Below are 24,921 nucleotides of genomic sequence, written 5' to 3'. Positions count from 1 at the left end.
GGCTGATTCATATAAATGTATGACAAAACCCACTGAAATGTTGTGAAGTAATTAGCCTCCAACTAAAAAAAAAAAAAAAAACACAAAAAAAACATGGAACAGAAGCAATGTTATGACACATTCAACAGAGACTTTAAAAATGATCCACATCAAAAAAATTAAAATAAAATAATAGGAATGTGTGACTTTCATACAAGGGAGTCCCTCCAAAGAACAAGAAAGTTGCTTCCCTGAGAATGGGTGTGCCTGCCTTGAAAGGAGAAGCCTTAATGGGAGCAGCTGAGCCAACAGGGGGAAGTCACTGAGGGATTTGCTGAGCACGTCGGAGAACCAGAGCCCTCAATTATTAATAATTGGATCCACAGGACAGTAATTGGACCCACTCAGCAGGAAATCAGCAGAGGGAGCATTCCTATAGTGGAAATTCTCAGGGGGAGTGGTTGAGATCAAATGAATGCTCGACGCAAGTCGGTGCCTCAACACATGCAATAACAATGTAAAGAAGGATGATCACGAAGCACTCCCTTCGTGTGATGTGTTTCCTGTGTGTCATGCAGGGAGGTCTCTGTGGGCAGAATTGGGCAGGTTTCACTGGGAAATCATCAAGGTATCTGCCAATGCAGGTGACATGGGTTTGATCCCTGGTCCAGGAAGAACGCACATCCTGGGGAGGCAACTAAACCTGTGCCCTGCAACAACAGAGCCTGCATGCCACAACTACTGAAGCTTCGTGCCCTAAAGCCCGTGCTCTGCAACAAGAGAAGCCATTGCAATGAGAAGCCCGCACACTGCAATGAAGAGTAGCCTCCACTCGATGCAACTAGAGAAAGCCCACGCAAAACAACAAAGACTCATTGCAACCAAAAATAAACAAATAAAAATTTAAAAAAATAATCAAAAGTTTTTTTTTTTTAAAAAAGAAATCATCAAGGTAGTTGGGTGTGTTGAAAAATCAAGCAGTTCCAGAGAGACTGGGTGGGCGGGGCAGCCAAAGGGGCATGGCTCTGTCAGCAGCAACGGGTTTGGGCGATTTGGCAAATGAGGTCTTAGTAGAAGTGAGGAGCCTGTAGGGAGGTGACTGAAGAATGAGTGGGGCCTTTAAAGAGATGTCTCAGTGGGAAGAGAGGGACCCAATGATGTGGGTGAGCCTGAAGACCGAGGGCTGGTGAGAAGTCACGAGCAGCCTGGAGAAGACTGGCTGGGTCTCTCTCACAGGAATTACTTCCAGGGGAAGGAGCTGACTTTTCACAAAGAGACACTGAAGTGACGGCTCCGGGACCGCTTTCACAGGGAGAGGACTCTCAGAATCTCTTCCACCAGAGGAAGCTTCAGAGGTTGGGCCTAGAAGGCAGACAGGATCCCTGAGGAGTGGAGTCATTAACTTCCCCAGAAAAGGGTTCCGTGGGGAGAGGAGCACTGGACGCTATAATGGAATTAGATACAGTTTCAAGTAAAGAGACATATTTTAAAAATCAGTAATGATGATGCCTAACATTTTGGAAGAAGGTCATCTTCCTGTGTTCTTAGAAACACAATCTCCTGAGAAATTTCGACGGAATACATTAAGCCCATCAGGCTAGGAGACCTGGTAGGAGTAGCTTATGCTGTTACTGAAAACGTTACAAGGATATTTACCTGAAGAAGGGAAAAGAAAACTCCAGGTTAGGAAGGTCAGAGTGTCTAACAGGAGGGATTTTGAGGAAAAGTAAGGAGTTATATTTCTTCCAAAGAAAGTCTGGGGACCACAAACAGCTGGGACTGCTGAATACAAATGGCCTGAGTGGTGATGTAGGTCTTTTCATAAAAGAAAAACCTAGGGCGAGTGGTCAGGTGAAACTCCGTGGGGTCAAGAACATGGGCCTGGGGGCAGGGAGAATTATCTGGGCCTGACACATGGGGAGGCCTCAGTGGGAGCACCTGGACCTCCGGCACAGGAGACAACCTAGTCCGGAGGATGGGTCATCATGAAGGAGAAGCCATAACGGAAGTTTCAGAGGTCAGGTCTGAGGTGGTGGGCCACCCTGACACCAAGGGTGGCTCCATGAGGCCCATCAGGACTGTGGCAGTGGGCAGGTGCTGAGGAAGCAGCTGGGCCTGTGACCCAAGGGGAACATCCGGGGAGGTCCTGGGGAGCAATGTGAGTGAGTAGGGGGCGCTGGCCCACCACAGAGGGGGCATTGCTGCGGCTCTCATATACTTGGGCCAACTCAGGTCAAGGTGTTGGTCCTCTGAAGGTGAACTCGGGACCCCTCCTTCCTGTTTCCACCCTTCGCCCCCGCCTCAGGTTCCTCAGAGAACCCGGCCTCTGAACACATGGAGCCTGTGTGAGTGACGTTAACCCAGGGCGCTGGCCCATGACTGGAAGCCTCAGGGAGGAGCCTGTGAGCATCAGGTGAAGCTCCTCAGAGGAGAAGGCTTGGTGAGTCTGGGAGGGGCTGAGGTCAGGGCTCCTGACCACTACTTCTACAAGGAAGCGGGGGGTCCGAGGAGTTGGCAGGACTCAGAAGGGCAGCTCTGACAAGGACAAAGTGGGCTTAACACACGGGAATGCAGGGAGCGTGTCTGCTCTCACCATCTGAGCTCCTGGGCAGGGGGAGGCCCCAGAGCAGTGTCCCCACCACAACGGTGGCATCATCAGACCCTGCATTCATCCCAGAGGAGCTCAGGGCAAGCCCTTGGGCCCAACTGTGTCTGCCTCAAATTCATGGAGAAGTTCTAACTCCCTACCCCTCTCCGCCTCCTCAGAACGTGATCATATTTGGAGACAGGATCTTCACCTACCTTTACCTAAATTAAAATGAGGTCTTTAGTTAGGTAGTCTTAGTCGCTTAATTGTGTCTGACTCTTTGAGACTCCATGGACTACTCTGCCAGGCTCCTCTGTCCATGAATTCTCCAGGCAAGAATACTGGAGTGGGTAGCCATTCCCTTCTCCAGGGCATCTTCCCAAACCCAGGGATCGAACCCAGGTCTTCTGCATTGCAGGCAGATTCTTTACTGTCTCCACATTTCCTGTTTTTACAAGAACACCAGTCCTACTGTATTAGGGCCCACCCTAGTGACCTCAGACAGACAGGCAGAACACCACGTGAGGATGAAGCCAGAGATGGGGGTGATGGTTCAACGAGCTGAGAAATGCCAACGACCAGCAAACCGCCAGAAGCCAGGAGACAGCAGAGAATATATTCTTCCTTGCAGCCCTTGGAAGGAGTCAGCCCTGCCCACCCCTGATCTCAGGGCTTCCAGGCTCCAAGACTGTGAGAGAGTAACTCTGCTCTTCAAGCCACCGGTCTGCAGTATACTGACAGAGCAGAGCTAGGAGACCAACACACGGGAAGCCTGAGAGGCGTGTGTCTGTCCCAGACCTCACATTTGGGCCTGAGTCTCTCCTGGGATAGACTGTGGCCTTGGGACGTATGGTGACCACTGGCCAGGCCTCACTGCCCACCGAGGTTGTGTACCCTTCTTAGGCACAGGCTCGCCCAGTTAAGGCTGACCTCTGCCATGAGCCCATCCAGAGCCCGCTGGGGGTGCAGTTGCATTACTGCCAATGACGTGGCATTTACTGGGAAAGAGGCTGGGCTTCTCCCTGCTCCTGCCTTGGTGTGAAGGGCCCAGCTCCCTCTCCCAAGGCTTCCCAGGAGGGAGATGTCGGCCGCCCCCAGGGCCCTGGGTACAGCTGCCCAGGTGGGCACAGCTACACAGGCACAGAAGTCTGAGCTGGGGCGGACGGGGCTCGATCCAGGAGGAGTGGGCCAATCACAGGACTCCAGCTGAGGATGGGGGAGCCGCGGGGAGTGTGGTCCAGCCTCACACAGGGCAGCCCCCAGCGTGGGGAAAGGGTCCTGCTTCTGTCTCATTGTGAAGGCTCAGTGGGCGCTCCAGGCTTGTTACCAGAATCGTTACTGGAAACCTCCATCATATCACAGGACAAGCTTTGCGGGGCATAACTGACACATAGGGGAGGACCCGGAGGAGGAAGTGAGCCTTTTGAGGCCCTGGGGCAGCGGGTAGGGGGTGGTTGGATGTTTGAGGGGGAACTGACGGTCACTTGCTCCAAGGAAGCTGCTGACTGTTGGGTCTGGAGCCTGAGATGGCGCTTTGGCCTGCTGCCCTGGGAAGCGCTTGTCCAGGGGGTTTGATAGCCTCTGCGGGGCCAGAGAGACATGTCACAATGGTGAGGCCTGCTTTCCAGCCCTTGGCCTTTGCTGGGTTCCCTCCTCCCCTACGTGGAAGGCTGCAAAGATAGGTGATGGCAGGTTAAGAGGCGGGGAAGGATGGACCCTCCCTGTCCTCACCCTGATACTCCAGCTTGAATCCCGGCCGGTTCTGGGAGTGGTCGCTGTGGAAATAGACGGTGGTTTCATGTGACGTGGAGAGCAGGGCGCTGGGAAGCTCACTCCCGCTGAATCTGCCCATCATGCGGCTGGTCTCGTAGGGGCCGTTCCGGATTTCTATGAAGTCGTGGTTGGGCTCAGTGGAGAAGTTCAGGAACTGGATGTGAGCTCCTGGGAGCAAGACAAAGGCAGACAGTGCCCAAGCAATAGAGTCCTGCTTCTGACGTGCTGACTCCTGAGAGCATCACCTGCCAGAGACCCACGTGTCCCCACCACCGACTACCCACCCAGTTAGGGGTCCCAGAACACACATGGGGAATCGCTGGTCAGCCCAGTCTCTCAGCTTCAGGCAGGACTGAACTTAGAAGTGTATTATTCATTCAAAATGAAAGGCATCAGTCATATCTGAGCTCCATCCCTGCTCTATTTTATTTCATGGAAAATGAAGTTCAGGGTCAACACCTGACTTAATTTGGGATTCATATGTCTAGTATCAGTATAAGGGAAGCTTTGATAAAATAGTGTTTTAACTGAAAAATACCACCATTTAAACATAACTTGGAAAAGGAAATGGCAACCCACTCCAGTATTCTTGCCTGGAGAATCCCATGGACGGAGGGGCCTAGTGGGCTACATTCCATGGGGTCACAAAGAGTCAGACACGACTGAGCAACTTCCCTTTCACTTTAAACATAAATATACCCGATCAAAAGACATGACCTTCAATACTAGTATTTTCCAGAACACTTATGATGATTCAGAAATTAGAAGACTACATCATCCCATTGGTTCTATTAAGATGCCAAGTGAAGTTTATACTTTGGGGTCTTATTAGATTAATCAAGATCTAACAACGAAATGGGTTAAATGGATTTCATTAGGATCTTAGCTTACTTAGGATCTAAGCTTATCTTAGCTTATATAAAAATATATTCTTTGAAGAGTAAGTGTGGGACTATTGATATCAATTGACTGATAAGATTTCTCAAAATCAGATTACTATTAAAAATCATATTGAAAAAATACATTTCTGAGCATAGGAAAATGTCCACAATGTTAACTGTAAAAATCTGATCGGGTGGAGAGGGAGGTGGGAGGGGGGATAGGGATTGGGAATACATGTAAATCCATGGCTGATTCATATCAATGTATGACAAAACCCACTGGGAAAAATAAAAAAAATCTGACTACAAAGTACTATGTAGCATACAATTCTAACTTTCATATTAACAAGCTAGAAGACTGTCCACTGACTCACTAATGTATTTATTGAGCATTTGCCATGCATCAAGGCTGTGCTTGGTGAGCGTTGCACAGGGAGGAACAGGGTCTTTACAGGGCCCTTGTCTTCATGATGGTGAGGTCAAAGCTGTGAGTGATGATTTCTGCATGGTGGGACTACAGATACATTGGAATTTTTATAATTTGCTCATCTATACCTTCTAATTTGCTTAGAATAAGCACATAGGAGTGAATTTTTTGCATCTGATTATTTAAATAAAGACTTGATATATATTGTTGAAGCCCCTTCATGTCTCCTGTCCTCTCCCACAGCTCTTCTCTCCACAGAGGCAGTCAGTCTCTTGAATTCGGAAAATATCCTTCCAGTTCATGTGTTTAGATTCCTAAATGTATATCTGATTTGTTTTAAACATTTGCATTTATTATTATATTATATATATAGTTTTACAAGCTTAAATTCAGCGTGTGTTTTTCAAGGTCTCCCCTTGTCAATGCAAAGATACAGTTCATTGATTTTTAACTACATATTAATTAATTCCATTTAATGAATTACCCAACCACACTATTCACTCTTCTATTAACATGTAGATATTTTCCAAATTACAGATAACTTTACACGGCCCACCTTTGTACATATCCGCGGAAGCTACACTTTCCAGTCTACCGCCCACGTGTCATCCCTACACAGGGGCTGCTGGTCCATTGAAGGGGCTCTTTAAGGATGGGCTTCCCTTGTCAAATTTCTGAATTGCACTGCCTGACTGCCGCCATCTAGTGGCAGAAGTTTGTAAATACGGTGGTTTTTAAACAGACCAGGGGGCATTAGGGACTGGAATTCAACAGTAAAAAAATCCAACTTGAAAGCAAGGGATCTGGTCTTCTGTGACTGGTCCCTGCAGGAGGCTGATTGCTTGGAGGACTTAAAGATAGAGGTCTTATACAGAACATCAGGCCTTATAGAGAAAGTGATGCGCCTCCCACTTAAACTTCTGTTTCCCTTTGGTGTGGTCCTCCCTCCATCCTTCTATCATCTGAGGTTCTTCTGGTTCATGTCTGGATGCAGAGTTAGAGGGTCTCCCAGCTCCTCTTCCCTCAATATCTCAAAATCTGGAGTTCCCAAGGCTGCCAAAGTCATCATCACTTTGCAGCCTAATCATACACCTCTAGTTTCCTTCAGAAGATGGGACTTAATATAACTCTATCTTCTGAGGGTCATAACTTCTCCCCTCAGGGAAGATTTAGATACATCCAAGTAGGTCGCTTTCTCTTGAAAGCCTCTTCTCCATCAGAAGACCCACTTTAGGATGAATAATAAAGGACAAAAGAGGTGGTCTTCACTTCTGAGGTCACAGACTGGGGGATCACAGGCCTGTGCAGGAGTGATCCCCTTGGGACATTTCATTCCTAGAAGCAGAGCAATGACTTGGATGACCTACGTGTACAGCCTATAATTTCCGCGTCAACACAAATCCTTTGTCTCTTCAACAGAAATATTAGGGGTTAAATTATATTCCCAGTGCACAACACATGAACCTCCAGTAATTAAATTTTGTACCCAGATCAGTGTCCTCTACACCCCACCAACCCCCATGTCTACACACACACACACACACGACATTTCCCAATCTCTAGGGCCAGCTAGAATGTGAGTGTAAAGGATGCAAACTCAATTTCACATTGACCTTGGCTCAATTTAATTAGGATGAGAAATTGGATATTGGAGTTAAAAGCCCAGGTTGAAGTCCAGTCTCCGTAAAATAGATTGTCTTTTTCTTTTTCAACCGTCCCTGAGCAATTTCTCATTTCACATTCCTGGATTTTAGCTCACTACTCTAATGATAAAAATAATAATGGTAATCCCTGAAGTTTTTTCCCTACTTAATGTTCCCAAAGCACGTTCATCTCTACCATTCCTAACTGATCCTCTGGACTGCACAGGAGCTCAACAGCTGAGAAAGCAGAGAGGCAGAGAGCTGAACTGACTCGGCCAAGGTTATGTTCAGTGATGGCAGCAGACAGTTGCTTTAAGCCCAGAGGCCTGGGCGTGAAGACTTACCAAAGCCCACGGGCAGTGCTATTTTCCAGGAGCAGTCCATGTTGCTGGGGTAGTTGCCTGGGAAGCCGGGGCTCAGGATCACCCCCTCCATGTCTTCCACTGCTCCCCCGCACTGCGCTGTGACCGTGAGACCAGGCTGGGGGTTAGCACAGCAGCGAGGCGAGAACAAGGCCATGCAGCATTTGGACTTTCCTAAGTTAATTTCCCTTTGGGAACCCAAAGGAATCTTTAATTCATCTCCCCAAAAAACTGCACACAAGAGAAAATGAAGTATGTACATCCAGGAAGGGAGGAAGTATACCCTATGTCTGCCCTGCAGTCCACAAACCCAAGTTATGCATGCCTGACCTTGGGCATGCCTTTCAAAGGTCAGTTTCCTTAGTGAGGTCATGCAGCAAAAATGGTGTGCCCCAAGAGAAGTGTGACTGTCTTCTACACGATTCCAACCAGCTCTTTCGGGATTGGAAAACAGGAGGAAGGACGGGGACAGACAGTGACATGTGAAGTCCCCGCTCTGTGCCGGCACCAGGCCAGGCTGTTATTGCACGGGGCTGGGCGGTCAGCAGAGGAGCCCCACCACAAGCCCACCCTCAGCCAAAGTGACTGTGAGCCAACCACAGGGGGCTGGGGCATCTGAATCTCCAGTCGAAATGACCTCACAGTCAGAGTCACCTGACGTTGCAGGGTTGGGGCACAGCTGCAGCCTGGCCAGTTCATGTGGGCTCTTTTTTTTTTTTTTGTAATGTGTTATTAGGAAAGGTTGTGTGTACAGAAAGGGGTTAGCCCATTACGGAAGGCCAGAGGAAGGAGCCGAGGGGAGAAGTATGTGCCATGTCTATGCAAACCCCTTCTGGGGAGAGGGCGACTGAAGCACACAGATCTGAAGGGAACAGTGCTTGCATGAAAGCAGGGGCTCTAGCACTGATTCCCCCCACCCACCGCCAGTCACAGGCCCCGTGCTCCCACTTCCTGGGTGATGTGGGGCCAGCTCTAAGTTCCCCCACCCCGAACCTCCAGACCTGGTTCCCTGCCCCTCCATACCGGTTGTGTCACAGGGCGGTTATCAGGTGACAACAGACAGGACTTCGCTTCACTTGGGACAGGGCCTGGCATGCACAGTAAACCCTCAGCCCACGGCGGCTGCGGGGCTCTGCGTGGTTCCCTGGGCAAGGCTTTCGTCAAACAGCACGGGGAAAAGGGCCCTGGGTGGACCGGTCCCATTGCTGACTGCTCTGCAGGCGAACAGGCCCTGCACCCTGGACAGAGCCCAGAAGGGCAGGGCCATGTGCTCCAAGGACATGCCCTTGGCTCACCTTGCTTCCCACTCCAAGTTCAGCCTAGTCTTGCACTTGCCAGTTGGCAGGGCATCAGGGAATCACAGTTTCTCATTCCCCGCTCTGCCACTTTCTTTTGAATCCTAAAAACCTTGATTTTCCTATTTGCAAAACTGAGGGTGATGACCCCTGCCCTGAAGAGCTACAGTAAGGAGACATATAACTCAGGGCCTGGCATGTGGCAGACCCTTGATAAACAGACATTCCCCTTGCCCCGACCTGACTAGATGCTTCCGGGCATGGAGACTCTGTCTTTCCGTGTACCCAGTGATCTCTTCATCACTACTCAGCACAGAAACCAAACCAAACCAAGTCCTCCTTCCACAGGGCATGCTCAGTCTTTCTCCATCAGTGTATTCCATCTGTCTGTCCCAAGAAAAGTCACAGGGGGAAGCCACAAAATGTCCAGAGGTTCCATACGGGGTTTGGGTTTATATGGAATCAGAATGGTCATCATCAGGTTTTGGAATGGCCAAGCTGCTGCCATATTTCATTTGGTGGACAAAGGTTTCCAAAAGTCATGAAAAGCTTGAGAGCTAAAGCTTACAAAAAACATCAGTCTAAAGATCCCACCTTTGCGCAGACCTGGAATACCAAACTTCCTTTGGATTTGAACTTGATCCCAGTGAGATGTCCCTGAACCTGGTAGACATGGATTTGAATGAACTGGAGAAGTAGGTGTTCTCTTACCAATACAGAGAGGCGGAGGGTAGTTCCAGCGCCGCACGGTCCCGGGCATGCAGGAGATGTGGGCGTGGCCCTAGAGGAATCAGGAACAGGGTGGGCTAGCTGCCCCCACCGGCACAACCGCATGTACAACCTGGAGCGGGGGCTTGTTCTTAGGCCTTGGGTTAAGGAGCAAGATACATGGATCCACCGGGGGTTGGGGAGAGAGGCGGAGGGAGAGAGCTGGGGAAGGACACTTAGTAACAGCCATTACTAAAGAATTCTCATTACCAAAGGTTCCTCATGAGACTCATTTAATTACTAGATTCTTTCATCGCCTTCAAAGAGGAATTAAGCTTTCCTAAAGTCTAATCAAACCGAAACTTTGCAGGGACACATCTGAGGCTGGCTTGTGCCAAATGGCCAAAGTCAGCACTTTGTCTTTTGCATGAACAGCTCCAGGAGGGGACAACAGTCCCTGAGGGATCTGGGGCGCTTCTCTCTGTTTTGTGGTGACTGCAGCTCTGCTGGGAGAAGGCTGGCTGATCCCAGCTCAAGGGACACCTTTCCAGTCCTGGGGGGCCAACGGTAGGTACCTGGAGAGCATATCCCGGCTCACACTGGAATGAGACCACATCGTTCACCAGGTAGCGCTCGCCAGTCTTCACTCCATTACTGGGCACAGCAGGTTCTGGACAACTGCTCAGGCCCACCGCTAGACCAGACAGAGACAGACGACAGGGGAATGGACAAATCCATCAGGTTGATGTACTAGCAGGCTGAAGGCAGTGCTGGCAGCAAGGAGGAGAAGCTGCCTCCAAGCTGTATCCTCTCTGCTTTCTCTCCTCCCAGTCTCTAGGCCAGTGTTTCCCAAGCCTTTCACCTCCCAGCACATGGGAAAAATCAGAATGTGTATATGGCACAGAGGCTCAATAGATCAAAGCCTCCTGGAGCAGGTGGGTATCATCTGGGAACTCTGACTATGCCCCCAGGCTCAAAATGATACGACACTGCTGTCACCCCAAGAAGTTCCTTCATTTCTTCCCATGCAACTTCTGTCCTACATGTGCTTTTAAGAAGTGGATGTGATGCTTAGAAATGAAAGCTGCTTGGGCCTAAATCCACAGATCTCAGCATCTTGGACAAAAGATTTCCAGGACAGTATTAAAACAATTATCAAAGTGAACTGCAAGTCCTTCATCTCAACTCTCGTCTCTTTTTTTTTTTCTCCACTCTTTCCTGTCCTCCAAGTAGAAGGCAACTCAGTATTTACTGAGGTGATCACAACATAGTAACCTGAGACCTACTTACTGGAATGGAAGTGGTGGACAGAAGGAGGTGGAAGGGCAGAGAGAAAAAGAGAGAAAGCAAGAGCAATCTAATTTCTTTAATTGAAAGTCCATTCTAATTTCTTTACATGGCAGTGGTGAATTTTATTTAAGCCAAGTTTATAACAAAGGAAGACTTTTTAAAAAAATCATAAGAAATTTATTACTTTTGAAAGCAGATTGGTCATTTCCATTTCAATTAATAAACATCAAATATGAGTCATAGCAATAGACAGGACTTTTCAGTATTCTGCAAAACCATTTGCCTCTACAATAGCAGTTAATTCTTCCCTTCTGTACTCTGTAGATGATCTACAAAATGGAAATGTAACTACAGGGTCCTGGCTCCTAGGAATTTCAGTCTCCAAATACTAATGGAGACCTCTGATATCCCCTAGCTTCTTCCACTGTGAGAGGACAGTGCATGATAAACACCAGTTACTGAGAAAATCACCAGTTGTCTTGAACAACAACAGCAAAAAAAGACAAAAAAATTCAAGGAGGTGAATTTTTCCTGGGAATGAGGCAGTAGAATAACAAGGAGATTTAGAAAAGAAGTCCCCTTTCAGAACAAGAAAGAAAAGAGAATATTCTAGGGAACATTAAAGGACTCAATTTTAAATATTGGATAAAGAAACACAACTGGAGAGAACAGAGGAGAGAGGGTGAAAGGAAAAATTTAAATTATTCAAGAGCCTAGGATACTCAGGGGCCAGGTGGCTGAGGTCTGAGGGGTCTGTGGGAGGAAAGTCTCAGAGGTCCCTGTCCTGTCCTCCACCCTGCAGGGTCTTGGCTTCAAGCTGCCCTGCACTTTCTGACCAGCTGATCATTTCAGTTCTTTCAGGTGATGAGCATCCTAGGATCCAGCTAATCCTCTCTCCACTACCTGGATGAGAAGCATTTGTTCTGATACCAGTGGGTGATGCTGACACTAGTAGCAAGTGGGGCTTCCATCTGTCCATCCTACTCAGATGGTCCAGTCAAATACACCTTCCCCCATTTCTTACTTCTCATCCCACACCTAGCCCAGGTACTCCTTGTGTAAAGTCTCACCCAGGATAGGCGCCCCTCTTCTGTACTCTCTTAGCATATCAGGTTGCACTACCGTGACCGTTTCCATGTCCATCTCTCCCCCTAGACTCTGTGCCCTGTGCCTTGTGCATCTCTGTTCCACGGGCACCCACCACAGGGCATGCCACCTTGCAGGTGTCCACTGTTTCTCCATGACATTCACCCCTCCTCCAGCTCCTGGGAGAACTGCTGCCCCTCCTGGTGACACCCCGAGAGACCTGCAATGCTGTCATGCCCTTCTCTGTCCACATGTCTGCCTCTCCCCCATGGACTCAGAAAGGACTCCTCTCTCTTGATCTGACTCAATCCTAGCAAAACCGACATTGCACCTGGCACATTGTAAATATTCAATGAGTATTTGTTGAATGAATGGGTGACAGACCCTGCTGCCAATCCATTCCTGTACCCCGTGTGGAGGGGATGGGCAGACAGTCTCAGGATGAAAGCAGCCACCCCAGCAACCTCTGTCTTTGTTGCCCCATAAGGCACATCTGCAATCCTTTTTCTTTTTTAAAAATTAAAAAATTTAATACAATTTTTAAAGGTTACTTTTCACTTCCAATTATTATAAAATATTGGCTCTATTCCCCATGTTGTACAATACATCCTTGGGCCTATCTTATGCCCAACAGTTTGTACCTCTCTCCCTGAAACCCTTTTTTTTCCAAGAGTTTTTAGTTGTGATCACTTAGGGATGCAGGAAGCCAGGATGTAAGGTTTTGAGGATGCAGGGAGAAATCTGATGGGAGAGGAGTGAAGTCTGCAATAAGAAGAGGAAATTCAAGGACAGCTGCATCACTGACCAGGGCTTAGAGAGGCCAGGTTTTAGACTGGAGCACCTCACACCTCCATTATTCTTCAAATAATATCTTGGGCTCCTTCCCATTCCTGTGGGGACTCAGAGGAAGCAAACAGGTTTCTGCAAAACAGACCCTTGGGCGAGAACCCCAGCCTCACTGCTTCCTGACTGTTTCTGACCTTCTCTGAGCTTGAGCATCTGATGCTTGAGGATGCTAGGTCTGTGTGAGGCTTCAGCAAGGTAGAGAATACACAGTCCCAGAACAACCCCCGTTCCTCGTGGGGAACTCAGGCCCTGTCAGTTCCCACCCTGAACCCTGTACACGCTGAGACTCTGGATTCTCACTTTTGTACTCCAAGTGGAAGCCGGCTGCAGACACACTGATGTCTGAGTAGAAATGCAGGTAGAGCTGGTTGGAGGTGCTATTCAGTAGGGCAGGCACGGTTGTTCCTGGGCAAGGAAATAGGGACCAATCAGGCTTAGCCTCTCCCACCCCTGGGCACCACCCCTGTTGCAACCTATTGAGGTTCTGATCCCAAGGTCCCCAAATGTCTCCAGCTATCAAACCCACTGAATGACAAATTAGCTCCCCTCAGAGTGCTGGGTCTCTCATACCTAAAGGAGGAGAGACTCTGAACAACTTCTGGCAAAAGAGCAGTGACCAAGCCACATGCCAGCAGCAGGTGACTTCCTTCGGGGGCAGATGAGTGTGGTCCCCTGCTAGGTGTCTTCAAAGGGATTCTGACATGAATAATTCTCTGGGCCATCCAGGCACTGTAGACAGTTTACCTGGGGCATGTGACTCACTGCTATATCTTGGCAACACGGAGTTCTGGGGCCTACGAGATCCAGATAAATTGCCCTGGCCTTTGGGCAAAATCATACACTACACTTAGAAGTCCACTGCTGGAATGGAAAATGGTGTGGCCAGTCTGCCGTCAGTCCTTCAAAATTATTTATAGAATCACCGTATGACCCAGGAATTCCACTCCTAGGTATACATATACCTAAGAGACTTGAAAACATGTTCCCGTGGAAACTTGTATGTGAATGTCCACAGCAACATTATTCATAATTAGCCAATGAGTGGAAAAAACCAAACATCCTTCAACTGATGAATGGATGGATGAAATGTGGTCTGTCCACACAGTGAAGTGTTGACCCTTGAAAACATTACACTGAATGACAGAAGCCAGGCCCGGAAGGCCATATAGTGTAGGACTCCACTATATGAAATGTCTGAGACAAGCAAATCCATAGACAGGAAGGATGTTAGTGGTTGCCAGGGGGTGGTGGTGAATAAGACGGGGAGTGTGTACAGATGGGTACCTGGTTTCTTTTGGGGCTGATGAAAATGTTCTGGAATTGGATAGTGGTGATGGTTGTAGAACCTTGTGAATATACTAAAACCCACCAAATGGTACACTTAAAAATGATGAATTTTATGGCATGTGAACCCCATTTCAATAGTAACAATAATAATAATTCTACTGCTGCCCTGCGAGTTCAGGTCCCTGGAAGCCCCATCTCACCTGAGAAACTCCCCAGCATGGTTACAGTGTTGTCTGCACCGTCAAACACTTCCAGGGAGTCCCAGTTCTGCTCTGTGACAAAACTGACGACTTGAATCTGGGAAGGCAGGGGGAGTGAACCGCTGGTTAGGCAATCCTCTCTTCCCCACTCCCTCACCCCTCCTCCTTTCATGTAGTTAACTCAATTACTGAGCACCTCCTCTGGATCATACTGGAAACTCTGATAAAAGGAAGATGCGATCCCTGTTCCCAAGGAGTTCATTGTCCAGTGAGGGAGAGAGAGGAGGGATGGTTATATGACAGTGGGGTGCTTTGTCAGGCAAAGAGGCGGGAAAGGACAGTCCAGGACATAGGGCTACTTCGGGGCGACTGGCCTTCTCCTCATCTCTCCAACACTCCTTGAGTTTCCTCACTTTCCTGTCTCCAGACATCCTGCAGCTGCGAGACAGTAACCCACCCCTGTGGGTCCACCCCTGGGTGGACCTGTCCACCGGGAGTCCCTGTGGTTTCTCTCTGCCGGCCTTGCGGCGCCGCCCCCTCCTCCCAGGAGCAGCAGCCGTCCTGGGGGTCCTACACCTGCTCGCATCTGTACGCATCAGTCTGGTCCGGAGTCCGCTGCTGCCTCGGGCTGCGGGTGCAACACCCCCGATGTGTGTGAGGGGGTGCCTGTCGATTTGCGCCTTCCCCTCACCTGCAACGCCCCTCTCCCAACTCCCAGAAAAATCTTAAGAACAGTACCCTTCAAGTCACTTGAAAAAAATCTCCTTGACTCCTCCCAGGCTTCACACTCCATCTCCAGGCCCATCTCCTCCTTTTGGCGGCTTCCCCGACGGCCCAGCCAGCCCCCACACCTCATTTTTCCTGAGCTGGGAGCTGTTGTGTTTTTCTGACTGTGGGCCGCCACTGCGTCCCTGCCCTGAGGGGCTGGAGACAGGCTGCGACTGTCTCCCCCTGGCTCCTACCTGGATGCCAGCGCCTTCTGGGACCATGATCTTCCACACACAGTTGAGGCTGTTGAGGTAGGGCTCGGGGAAGCCGGGGGACAGGATGGTGCCCGTACGCTCCGTGAGGTTTCCGCCACAGGGCACTGGGAGAGAGGCGGCTCTCGTCTGGGTGGGTCCACGGGGAGCAGACCCCGCCCAGGATTTCCGGCCTCGCTGTGACCCCGCCCCCTTCTGGCTCCGCCCACGGGCACAGCCCCACCCCCTCCCCAGGCGGTCTCCCTACAACCCTTCTCAGGGACCTGGACTCTGCCCAGCGTCCCTCTCCCCAGACTGATCAGCGGCTCTCACTGCCCCTTCACACCCACCCACGGGACACGGGTTGACCTGGAAGGGGTCACCCACTCTCTCAAGTTACCCTGGCAGGCAGAGCTCGTGTGTCTTGCTGGGTATTTGCTGGCCACCCTCTCCCCCAAGCCCTGGTTGTCCAGGACTCACCCACACACGTTGGTGCTGAGACATTCCACTGGGCCAAGGCCCCAGGAACGGGAAGGCACTCAATTTCTGGGGAGCCCTGCAGGGCATAGCCAGAGTTGCATTCGAAGCGGACGATGGCCCCCACGGAGAAGTCACTGCCCAGCCTCCGGCCATAGCGGGGTTCTGGCACTGAGCTGCACTGCGTGGCACTTGTTCGGGGCACCGCTGCAGGGAACAGGGGTGCTGAGGGGCAGGCCTCACCCCTCTAGAAATGGGGTCCGGGGATAGACACATCGTGGGGCTGGAACAGGGTGGGGCTCTGAGAGGCTCTGGGTGCTTTCCCTTAGGACGGGGGTAAGGGGCTTTCTAGGATGAGGCCCATCTTCCTGAAATACAGTTGGACACGCCAGGTAGCACAGCTTCTGGAAACTACGGAAGGCAGTAAGAGCCCCAGACCCAGCCTTTAGGCCCCGTTGTGCTCTTCGCCTTCCCAATGAAGCCCCTTGCCCAGTAGGGTCCCATGTCCCCTAAGACCCTGCCCAGGGCCCTGCTCTCACAGACCTGAATTTCCCTTCCCCACCTTCAGGGGGCTATAGGACCTTTGACCCCAGGCCCAGGAAGGGTGTCTCCTGGGCAGGATTACCCCTACACAGGGCAGTGCAGGTCGTTCTGGGCAGTGGAATATACAGGACCTTGCTTGGAACCTGAGCCCCAGGAGAGTGGACATTCCCTTCAACAAAGAGAGGCTGGGGCCTGCCGTGGAGGGCCAGGCCGCTCCGAGACTTGGCCTTTCAGGGCCCTAAGGATGGGGAACAGACACTGACTACCCGCTTCGTGCCAGCTACTCTGTGAGGTGACATGGTCACCCTGATTTTATAGGTGAGCAAACTGGGGCTCTGAGAGGGGGAGTAGCTGGTGCCCAGTTAGTGCCAGAGCTGGGGTTCAAATCCATGTCCAGCTCACTCTAAAGACTATGTTTTTCCTGGACCTTTTGGGCCTTGCAGACAAAGCCACATTCCATAGGAGAAGGCCTAGGTAAGAGGCCTGGGCTGGTCCTCTCAATGCCATGAGGACTGTGCCACACAATGGGGAGTGGGGGAGGGCACAAATTAGCTTCCCTTCTCTGATTTCTCCCTTTATCCAGCATAGAGTTAGGTCCAAGAATTGTCTATATGGGATGTATAAAATTCAACTGAATTTCAGGGAATTGCCCCACAAACACTGTAAGAGTGAGGCTCAGACTAGGGGTGTCAAAGGTCCCTGTTCTCCTTGATCCCCGAAGATGGAGACTGCCTTTGCACCTCCCACATCACATCCTGCATACCTTGGTAGACAAAGTGGAAGCCTCTGGCTGGTACTTGGCCTTTGGCACTGAACTTAACAAGGACTTGATTGGAGGTGGCCAAGGGCAGCGATTCTCCTGCCAAGATAAGGAGTGAGGAGAAGAGGAAGATGGTGAGTCCAGCAGTCAGTCGGGCCCGGTAGGGGCCTGACCAGGATAGAAGGGCCACCCACATCTCACACAAGCAACCCCTTCCACCTCCCAGGTCTTCCTGAAATAAAACCTCATATTTATACTGTACTTTAGAATTTACATAAAGCTCTCACATCTATGGTCTTATGTTGACCTGTATCAATGCAAGGTTAGCACTCAGTACCCACAGTCTATAGATGAAGAAAGAAAAGTTCAGAAAGATCAAATGACCTGCTTAGAAAGGAGAAAGCTTCTAAAGACATGTTGACTCACAGGGATGGGGAAAATGGCCATTACCAAAGTGACTGGTGGTTTACTTAGAAAACTGATTCAATCTGATAAAAACAAACAAGCAAAAAGGCCCCAAGTTCTAGGAAGGAGGGTGATGTGATCATCAGAGAACATCCCAGGTTTTTCCCAGATGCCCTGTGAAATGACTGATAACCAGAGAGATCATATAATTCATTGCTCACACTAGGACACTTCTGAGAGTCAAAGGGCATGTTATTAATAATTATTATTCTGGGACAACCAAGTGAAAGCTGGGACTATGCCAGGCAAAGCAGGGCGTATTGTCACCCAACCGATAACACATAAACTGGGGAAAGTCTGCATAGGCACAGGAAGATAAGGAAGCCCAACAGCCTTTATATCAGAAGAAAAAGGTGTGTCTTCTGCTTGATGTGGTCCAGGCGGACCTGCAACTGTGAGGGGGAGTCCTGCTCACCATCACCTTCCTGTGGAAGCTCATGGAGAAAGTGGGGTGATGGGCAATGGCATGGTCACTCTGCATGCTGCCCCTCCACAACTTTAGGGATCCCTGGAAATGTCTGCTGACCCACCCTCAGAAGGGAAGCAGGGCTGTAAACAGAAAGCCAGGCTATATCTCTACTGCAGTGAGGTTTGGTATTGGAACCAGCCAAGGAGGCTTTGGGAGGCACATCTAGGGGCCAGCAGTGCTTCCAGAAAGCCCATGTGATATTCCTGGTCATGGGGATTAGAGACTCTTTTTCACAACACATTTAGATTTACAGAGGTCCCAGATGGCTGAGCCTAGGAGTTACTGCCCCAGTTAAATTCTGGCTGTCAAAGCAAAAAGAAACTCCTGAAGAAAAGCTTTTCCTGATTTTCACCACCATCTCTAAGATCCTCCTTTCAATAAACGTGAGCAGAACAAACTCAACTTTTCCATCCTCCCAGCTGGATATACGTGGAGTGAAAGTGTTGTCGTTCAGTCATGTTCAACTCTTTGTGACCCTCTGGACTGTAGCCCACAAGGTTCCTCTGTCTATGAAATTCTCCAGGCAAGAATATGGAAGTGGATAGCCACTTCCTTCTCCCGGGGATCTCGTGACCCAGGGATTGAACCTGGGTCTCCTGCATTGCAGGCAGATCCTTTACTGTCTGAGCCACCTGGTATATGTGGAGTAGGACCTCCATAATCTCTCCCAGATTCCGTTTCAACTTTCAGTACTGGACATAGCAATCTCCATCTCCAGGGATAAACACACAGTAAAATCCCTGGACATAAGAAAAGATTCCAAAGGCTTAAGGGAAGAGAACTCACAGAAGTCAAAGCAAATATCTTTATATGAACTACAACAAAGAACAGGTAAAAAATCTCAGAAGATTTTCAATCATGGCTGTCACAAGATGAAATTCTAGTATTGTATCTCTGAAAGTAGAGGAGGAAATGTGTCAAAGGCCAGATCTGAGATCAATAAAGGCCACAAAGAGATGAAAACACCAGCACACAGAACTAGATTCTGCAGAAATCAAGCAGCAAAGTGGAGATTAATGTTGGGAAATTCTTCCAGAATCCACAGAAAAAGGATGAAGAGATTAAACTAATGAGAGGAATGACAAGTTACATGGAAGAGATGTGGGGGAAAAAATCCGATATGCATATATTAAGAATTCTAGAGAGAGAAGACAAGAGAAATTGAAGGGGAAAAAATAATTTAAGAAGGAAGACAACATTCCAAGCTTAAGAAAGATTTGAGGTTTTAAATGAAACTGTTCACAAAGTGCCGGATCTAAGAAATGAAAAGCGATTTCCATCACAACACATCCTAGTAGCCTTTTCAATTTTAAAAATAGAGAAAAATATGAAAGGTTTTTAAAAGAGAAAAGCATGGATTGCCTACAAGGACAAAGAATTAGATTGGACATCAACTCATCCATAACATTAACTGTGGGAATAAAGTAACCACTGTGGTTTTGAAATAAGTTGGTGACCCATAATTTGATTTATAATCAAGTTGTCATTTATACGATACATCAAAGGAAAGGCATTCTCATACATGCAAGGTGACAGAAAGTACTGCAGTCAGGAGCCTGACTTTTAAAAAATGAACAAAAGTAGGGAAATCAAAAGGCATCAGGGATAAAGACAACTAGCAAACTGTAGTTCAACCCAATTAATTATTGTTAGGAAGGTAACAACACTAAATGCAAATGGAGAAACTTATTCTTGGGAAAGAAGTCCGTAATTAGAATATAATTACTAATAGCATTGATAAAGGATGAATATATCAACAAAAGCTGTGAATTAGAGATGGGTCAGGTATGAATGGAAGGGTGAAGAAGCAAAAGCAAAACGAAACAAACAAAACCCCAGAATGAACAAAACAAGGTGACCGATAGCAGCCCACATGCTTCACTTATAAAACAAGGAAACTTCCCTTTAAAAGAAAAAGACTTTCAAAGAAAATGAGGAAAGATAAATGAGGCAAACATAGATACAAACACAAAAGACAAGATATCACAAATGTGGTAGCAGATACTTTTGCACATATTCTCATTGATATATCAAGTAGAAAAACAAAATGAAGACTGTTGAGTAGTGATCCTCAAGCTTTTCTTTTTCTCGCCTGACAACCTTAGGGACAGGGACACAATTCACTCCCATCATCACCAATGGCTCCTCATCAGTTTTTCTCTACATAAGAGACAATCTGAGGATATTGATATTAATGTATATATGTCCTATACTTCTTTCTATTAATCATGTATCTATCTATCCATCCATCCATGTATCCATCCATCAGTCATCTATGTCCAACTCCATTTCTTTCTATTTCCATTGGTTATTTACATTTCTATCCATCTTTATTTCTATATCCATATTTATCTATAGGCTCCAAATGTATACCTATCTTTCTACCTGTACCTATACTATACTTCTATATTGATGGTTATACTTTTATCTATCATGAGATTTTGAAAGCAATCCCAATTTACCTTCCAAATCCCTACCCTCCAAAATCCCAATTTACCTTCTTGGTTGAGTGTGGGGCATTTCATTTCATTGAAAACCACTAATATATTGGGTTTGAATAATAAAATTGAGTAAGACTGATCTAATGGCTACTACAAAGCTTATTTAATCTTAACAGTAACTCTAAGAGTAGAACGTTCACTTTTTGCACTTTACACGTGAGGAAACTGATGCTCAGAGTGGCCAAGCACTATGACCACAGGTACCAGCCTAGCAAGTGGGAAAGCTGGGAGCAGAGACCAGGCAGTGTGATCAAACCAGTCCATCTTCAAGGAAATCAATCCTGAATATTCACTGGAAGGACTGATGCTGAAGCTGAAGTTCCAGTACTTTGGCCACCTGATGTGAAAAGCCAACTCACTGGAAAAGACCCTGATGCTGGGAAAGATTGGGGGCAGGAGGAGAAGGGGGCAACAGAGGATGAGATGGCTGGTTGGCATCACTAACTAAACAGACATGAATTTGAACAAACTCTGGATGATAGTGAAGGACAGGGAAGCCTGGTGTGCTGCAGCTGATGGGTCTCAAAGAGCTGGACACGACTGAGCGACTGAACAGCAACAAAAGGGTGACCATAGAGCCGTAGCTCACCCTTTCCCTCCATGTGGACTTTCTACATGTCAGAGAACACACATTCTTCTCAGACACTTAGGGAGTTAAAAAGAATGTCTTTCGCTACTGAGATGACCTCATTTAATCCCTAGAGTAGAAATGGTACAGGCTGGCAATAAAAATAGAAATTTAACACAAATGTTTAAATTTAAAAACAATAATGTGCAAGTTCTTGGCGGAAAAGAAGAGATATCCTTAAATAACTCTTGTGCATAAAGAATAAATCATGATCACAGATTATTAGAGAGTAATGATGATGAAAACAGTATATATCAAAATCATGGAGCCAAAACTGTGTTTAAATGTGAATATATATGCTGTAACCTAGACAAAATATTAAAAAACAGAGACATTACTTTGCCAACAAAGATCCATCTAGTCAAGGCTATGGTTTTTCCAGTAGTTATGTATGGATGTGAGAGCTGCACTATAAAGAAAGCTGAGCGCCAGAGTTGATGCTTTTGAACTGTGGTGTTGGAGAAGACTCTTGGGAGTCCCTTGGACTGCAGAGAGATCCAACCAGTCCATCCTAAAGGAGATCAGTTCAGTTCAGTTCAGTCACTCAGTCATGTCCAACTCTTTGCGACCCCATGAATTGCAGCACGCCAGGCCTCCCTGTCCATCACCAACTCCCGGAGTCCACCCAAACCCATGTCCATCGAGTCGGTGATGCCATCCAGCCATCTCATCTTCTGTTGTTCCTTTCTCCTCCCACCCCCAATCCTTCCCAGCATCAGAGTCTTTTCCAATGAGTCAAATCTTGGCATGAGGTGGCCAAAGTAATGGAGCTTCAGCTTCAACATCAGTCCTTCCAATGAACACCCAGGACTGATCTCCTTTAGGATGGACTGGTTGGATCGCTTTGCAGTCCAAGGGACTCCCAAGAGTCTTCTCCAACACCACAGTTCAAAAGCATCAATTCTTTGGTGCTCAGCTTTCTTCACCGTCCAACTCTCACATCCATACATGACAACTGGAAAAACCATAGCCTTGACTAGACGGACCTTTGTTGGCAAAGTAATGTGTCTGCTTTAAAATATGCTATCCAGGTTGGTCATAACTTTCCTTCCAAGGAGTAAGGGTCTTTTAATTTCATGGCTGCAATCACCATCTGCAGTGATTTTGGAGCCCCCCCAAATAATATCTGACACTGTTTCCACTGTTTCCCTGTCTATTTCCCATGAAGTGATGGGACCAGATGCCATGATCTTAGTTTTCTGAATGTTGAGCTTTAAGCCAACTTTTTCACTCTCGTCCTTCACTTTCATCAAGAGGCTTTTTAGTTCCTCTTCACTTTCTGCCACAGAGTGAAAAAATTGGCTTAAAGCTCAACATTCAGAAAACTAAGATCATGGCATCTGGTTCCATCACTTCATGGGAAATAGATGGGTAAACAGTGTCAGACTTTATTTTTGGGGGCTCCAAAATCAATGCAGATGGTGACTGCAGCCGTGAAATTAAGACGCTTGCACCTTGGAAGAAAAGCTATCTCAAACATAGACAGCATATTAAAAAGCAGAGGAATTACTTTGCTAACAAAGGTCCGTCTAGTCAAAGCCATGGTTTTTCCAGTAGTCATGTACGGATGTGAGATTTGGACTATAAAGCAAGCTGAGTGCTGAAGAATTGATGCTTTTGAACTGTGGTGTTGGTGAAGACGCTTGAGAGTCCCTTGGACTGCAAGGAGATCCAACCAGTCCATCCTGAAGGAGATCAGTCCTGGGTGTTCATTGGAAGGACTGATGTTGAAGCTGAAGCTCCAATACTTTGGCCACCTCATGCCAAGAGTTGACTCATTGGAAAAGACTCTGATGCTGGGAAGGATTGGGCATAGGAGGAGAAGAGGACGACGGAGGATGAGATGGCTGGATGGCATCACTGACTCGATGGACATGGGTTTGGGTGGACTCCGGGAGTTGGTGATGGACAGGGAGGCCTGGCGTGCTGTGATTCAGTCCTGAATGTTCATTGGAAGGACTGATGCTGAAGCTGAAACTCCAATACTTTGGCCACCTGATGCAAAGAACTGACTCATTGGAAAAGACCCTGATGCTGGGAAAGATTGAAGGTGGGAGGAGAAGGGGACGACAGAGGATGAGATGGTTGGATAGCATCACCGACTCAATGGACATGAGTTTGAGTAGGCTCCAGGAGTTGGTGATGGACAGGGAAGCCTGCTGCAGTCTAAGGGGTTGTAAAGAGTCAGACACGACTGAACTGAACTGAACTGATATGCTGTAAACATGCTTCTTTATTACCTGGAGAAAATAACAAACAAAACTCTCAATTCAGAGAGTTAGAACAAGAAGAACAAAGTAATCCGAAGAAGAAAAAGGAGAGACTTTATGAAACAGGGGTAAATTAATTAGAAAACAATAAAGTCTACAGAAGAATTGACACGTATTAATAGAAGCAATAAAAAATCAAATGAAGCAAGCAAAAGAAAACAAACTAAACACTATAAAACCTCTGGTCCAGTTGAAAAAAAAGGGCAACAATGAATATAGCATTCAGTGTGTGGAGTTTGTTATTATTTTCCAATTAATTATCCTCTGCTTTTGTTTTATAACATCTCCCCTGTTTTTCTTCAGATTATTTTGTTCTTGTGTATAACCACTAACACAAAGGAGACTAAACATTATCATAGGATGTTATGTAAGCTATGGTGTTACATTTAAAATAATTACAAAATGGATTTTTTTTTACTAACATAAAATATCAATGTTGATGTTAAGGTAATACACCTGATTAGACCAATAACCATGGGAGAAAAGAAAAGAAAAACCATTGAGAAGAGATAAAATAATGAGACAAATTTATTTGCAGATGATGTTGCTTCTTGCCTAGAGGACCCAGGAGAATCGTTTGGCAGTGCTAGTGTAATTATGGAGAGGTCAATGACTTTGCAAGATGAATATACTCCAAATACCAGTCTTTTAATATACCAGCAAAGACCGGTTAGAAAATATAACAGCAGGGGGGCAAGGGGAAGACTCATTTATAGTAGCAACAACAAATATTTCCATGAAATTTCTAGGTATAAAGTTAACAAAAAATGTATACTGCCAAAATGAAAATGATAGCAGCTTTCCAAAGGTTTTTATTTTTTTTTCTTTCAGAAGATAATAAATAGAGAGACATACCATATTCTTGATGGGAAATAGAGTTCCTATTATGAAGATGTAAGTTCTCCTTCAATTAATCTGTAAGTTTATTAGAATTCTGATGAAAATTCTGATGCAATATTTCTAAAAGTTATTTGGAGGCAAAATTAAGTAAAAATAGCCAATAAAAATTCAAAACCAAGAATGATAATAGGAACTTACAGTACCAGATGTTTAAAATTATCATAGTGTTAAGCATTATTATAATGTTATACTAATTAAAGATTTTTGATGCTGATAGAAGAATAAACAGACACAGTGGAAATATATAAAAAGTCTAGAAACTTACCTTTAACTTTATAAAAATATATGTAAATCTGACACTTTGAAAATTCCATTAGGGAAACTGATTAAATTTGTAAGAATGTTGGTTAAATATTCCCTATTTCAAATAATAAATCGAAATAAATTCCAGAGGTATTAAAAGAAACAATGAAACTAAAAAAGAAGTAAAAGAAAACACAGAGGAATATTTATTTAGTCATCAGAAAGGTGAAGGAGAAACTTATAAAAGATGGACTGATATTTGATCATTGATAGATTTACATGGTAAATTTAGATTTTCTGACATTAAAACATACCCTGAAGAAAATTAAATGGCAAATGACA

The 24,921-nt window shown here is 46.8% G+C and overlaps 1 protein-coding gene across 2 annotated transcripts in view; it reads right to left on the bottom strand.

Moving 5' to 3' along the window:
• CSMD2 (CUB and Sushi multiple domains 2) overlaps positions 1-24,921 on the bottom strand; it is a 679,919-nt gene that overhangs the window by 97,483 nt on the left and 557,515 nt on the right. For both annotated transcript variants that reach the window (XM_043461986.1, XM_043461987.1), the window contains exons 33-41: positions 17,107-17,202; positions 15,804-16,007; positions 15,327-15,451; positions 14,365-14,461; positions 13,178-13,282; positions 10,231-10,349; positions 9,659-9,728; positions 7,635-7,751; positions 4,298-4,507 (exon numbers count right to left, since the gene is read on the bottom strand). In XM_043461986.1, the coding sequence (XP_043317921.1) occupies positions 4,298-4,507; positions 7,635-7,751; positions 9,659-9,728; positions 10,231-10,349; positions 13,178-13,282; positions 14,365-14,461; positions 15,327-15,451; positions 15,804-16,007; positions 17,107-17,202 (1,143 nt within the window). The remainder of the gene's footprint in view (positions 1-4,297; positions 4,508-7,634; positions 7,752-9,658; positions 9,729-10,230; positions 10,350-13,177; positions 13,283-14,364; positions 14,462-15,326; positions 15,452-15,803; positions 16,008-17,106; positions 17,203-24,921) is intronic.

This window comes from Cervus canadensis, chromosome 2 (assembly GCF_019320065.1).
Source record: "Cervus canadensis isolate Bull #8, Minnesota chromosome 2, ASM1932006v1, whole genome shotgun sequence".
Taxonomy (NCBI): Eukaryota; Metazoa; Chordata; class Mammalia; order Artiodactyla; family Cervidae; genus Cervus; species Cervus canadensis.
This window is presented reverse-complemented; position numbering and strand designations above follow the sequence as displayed.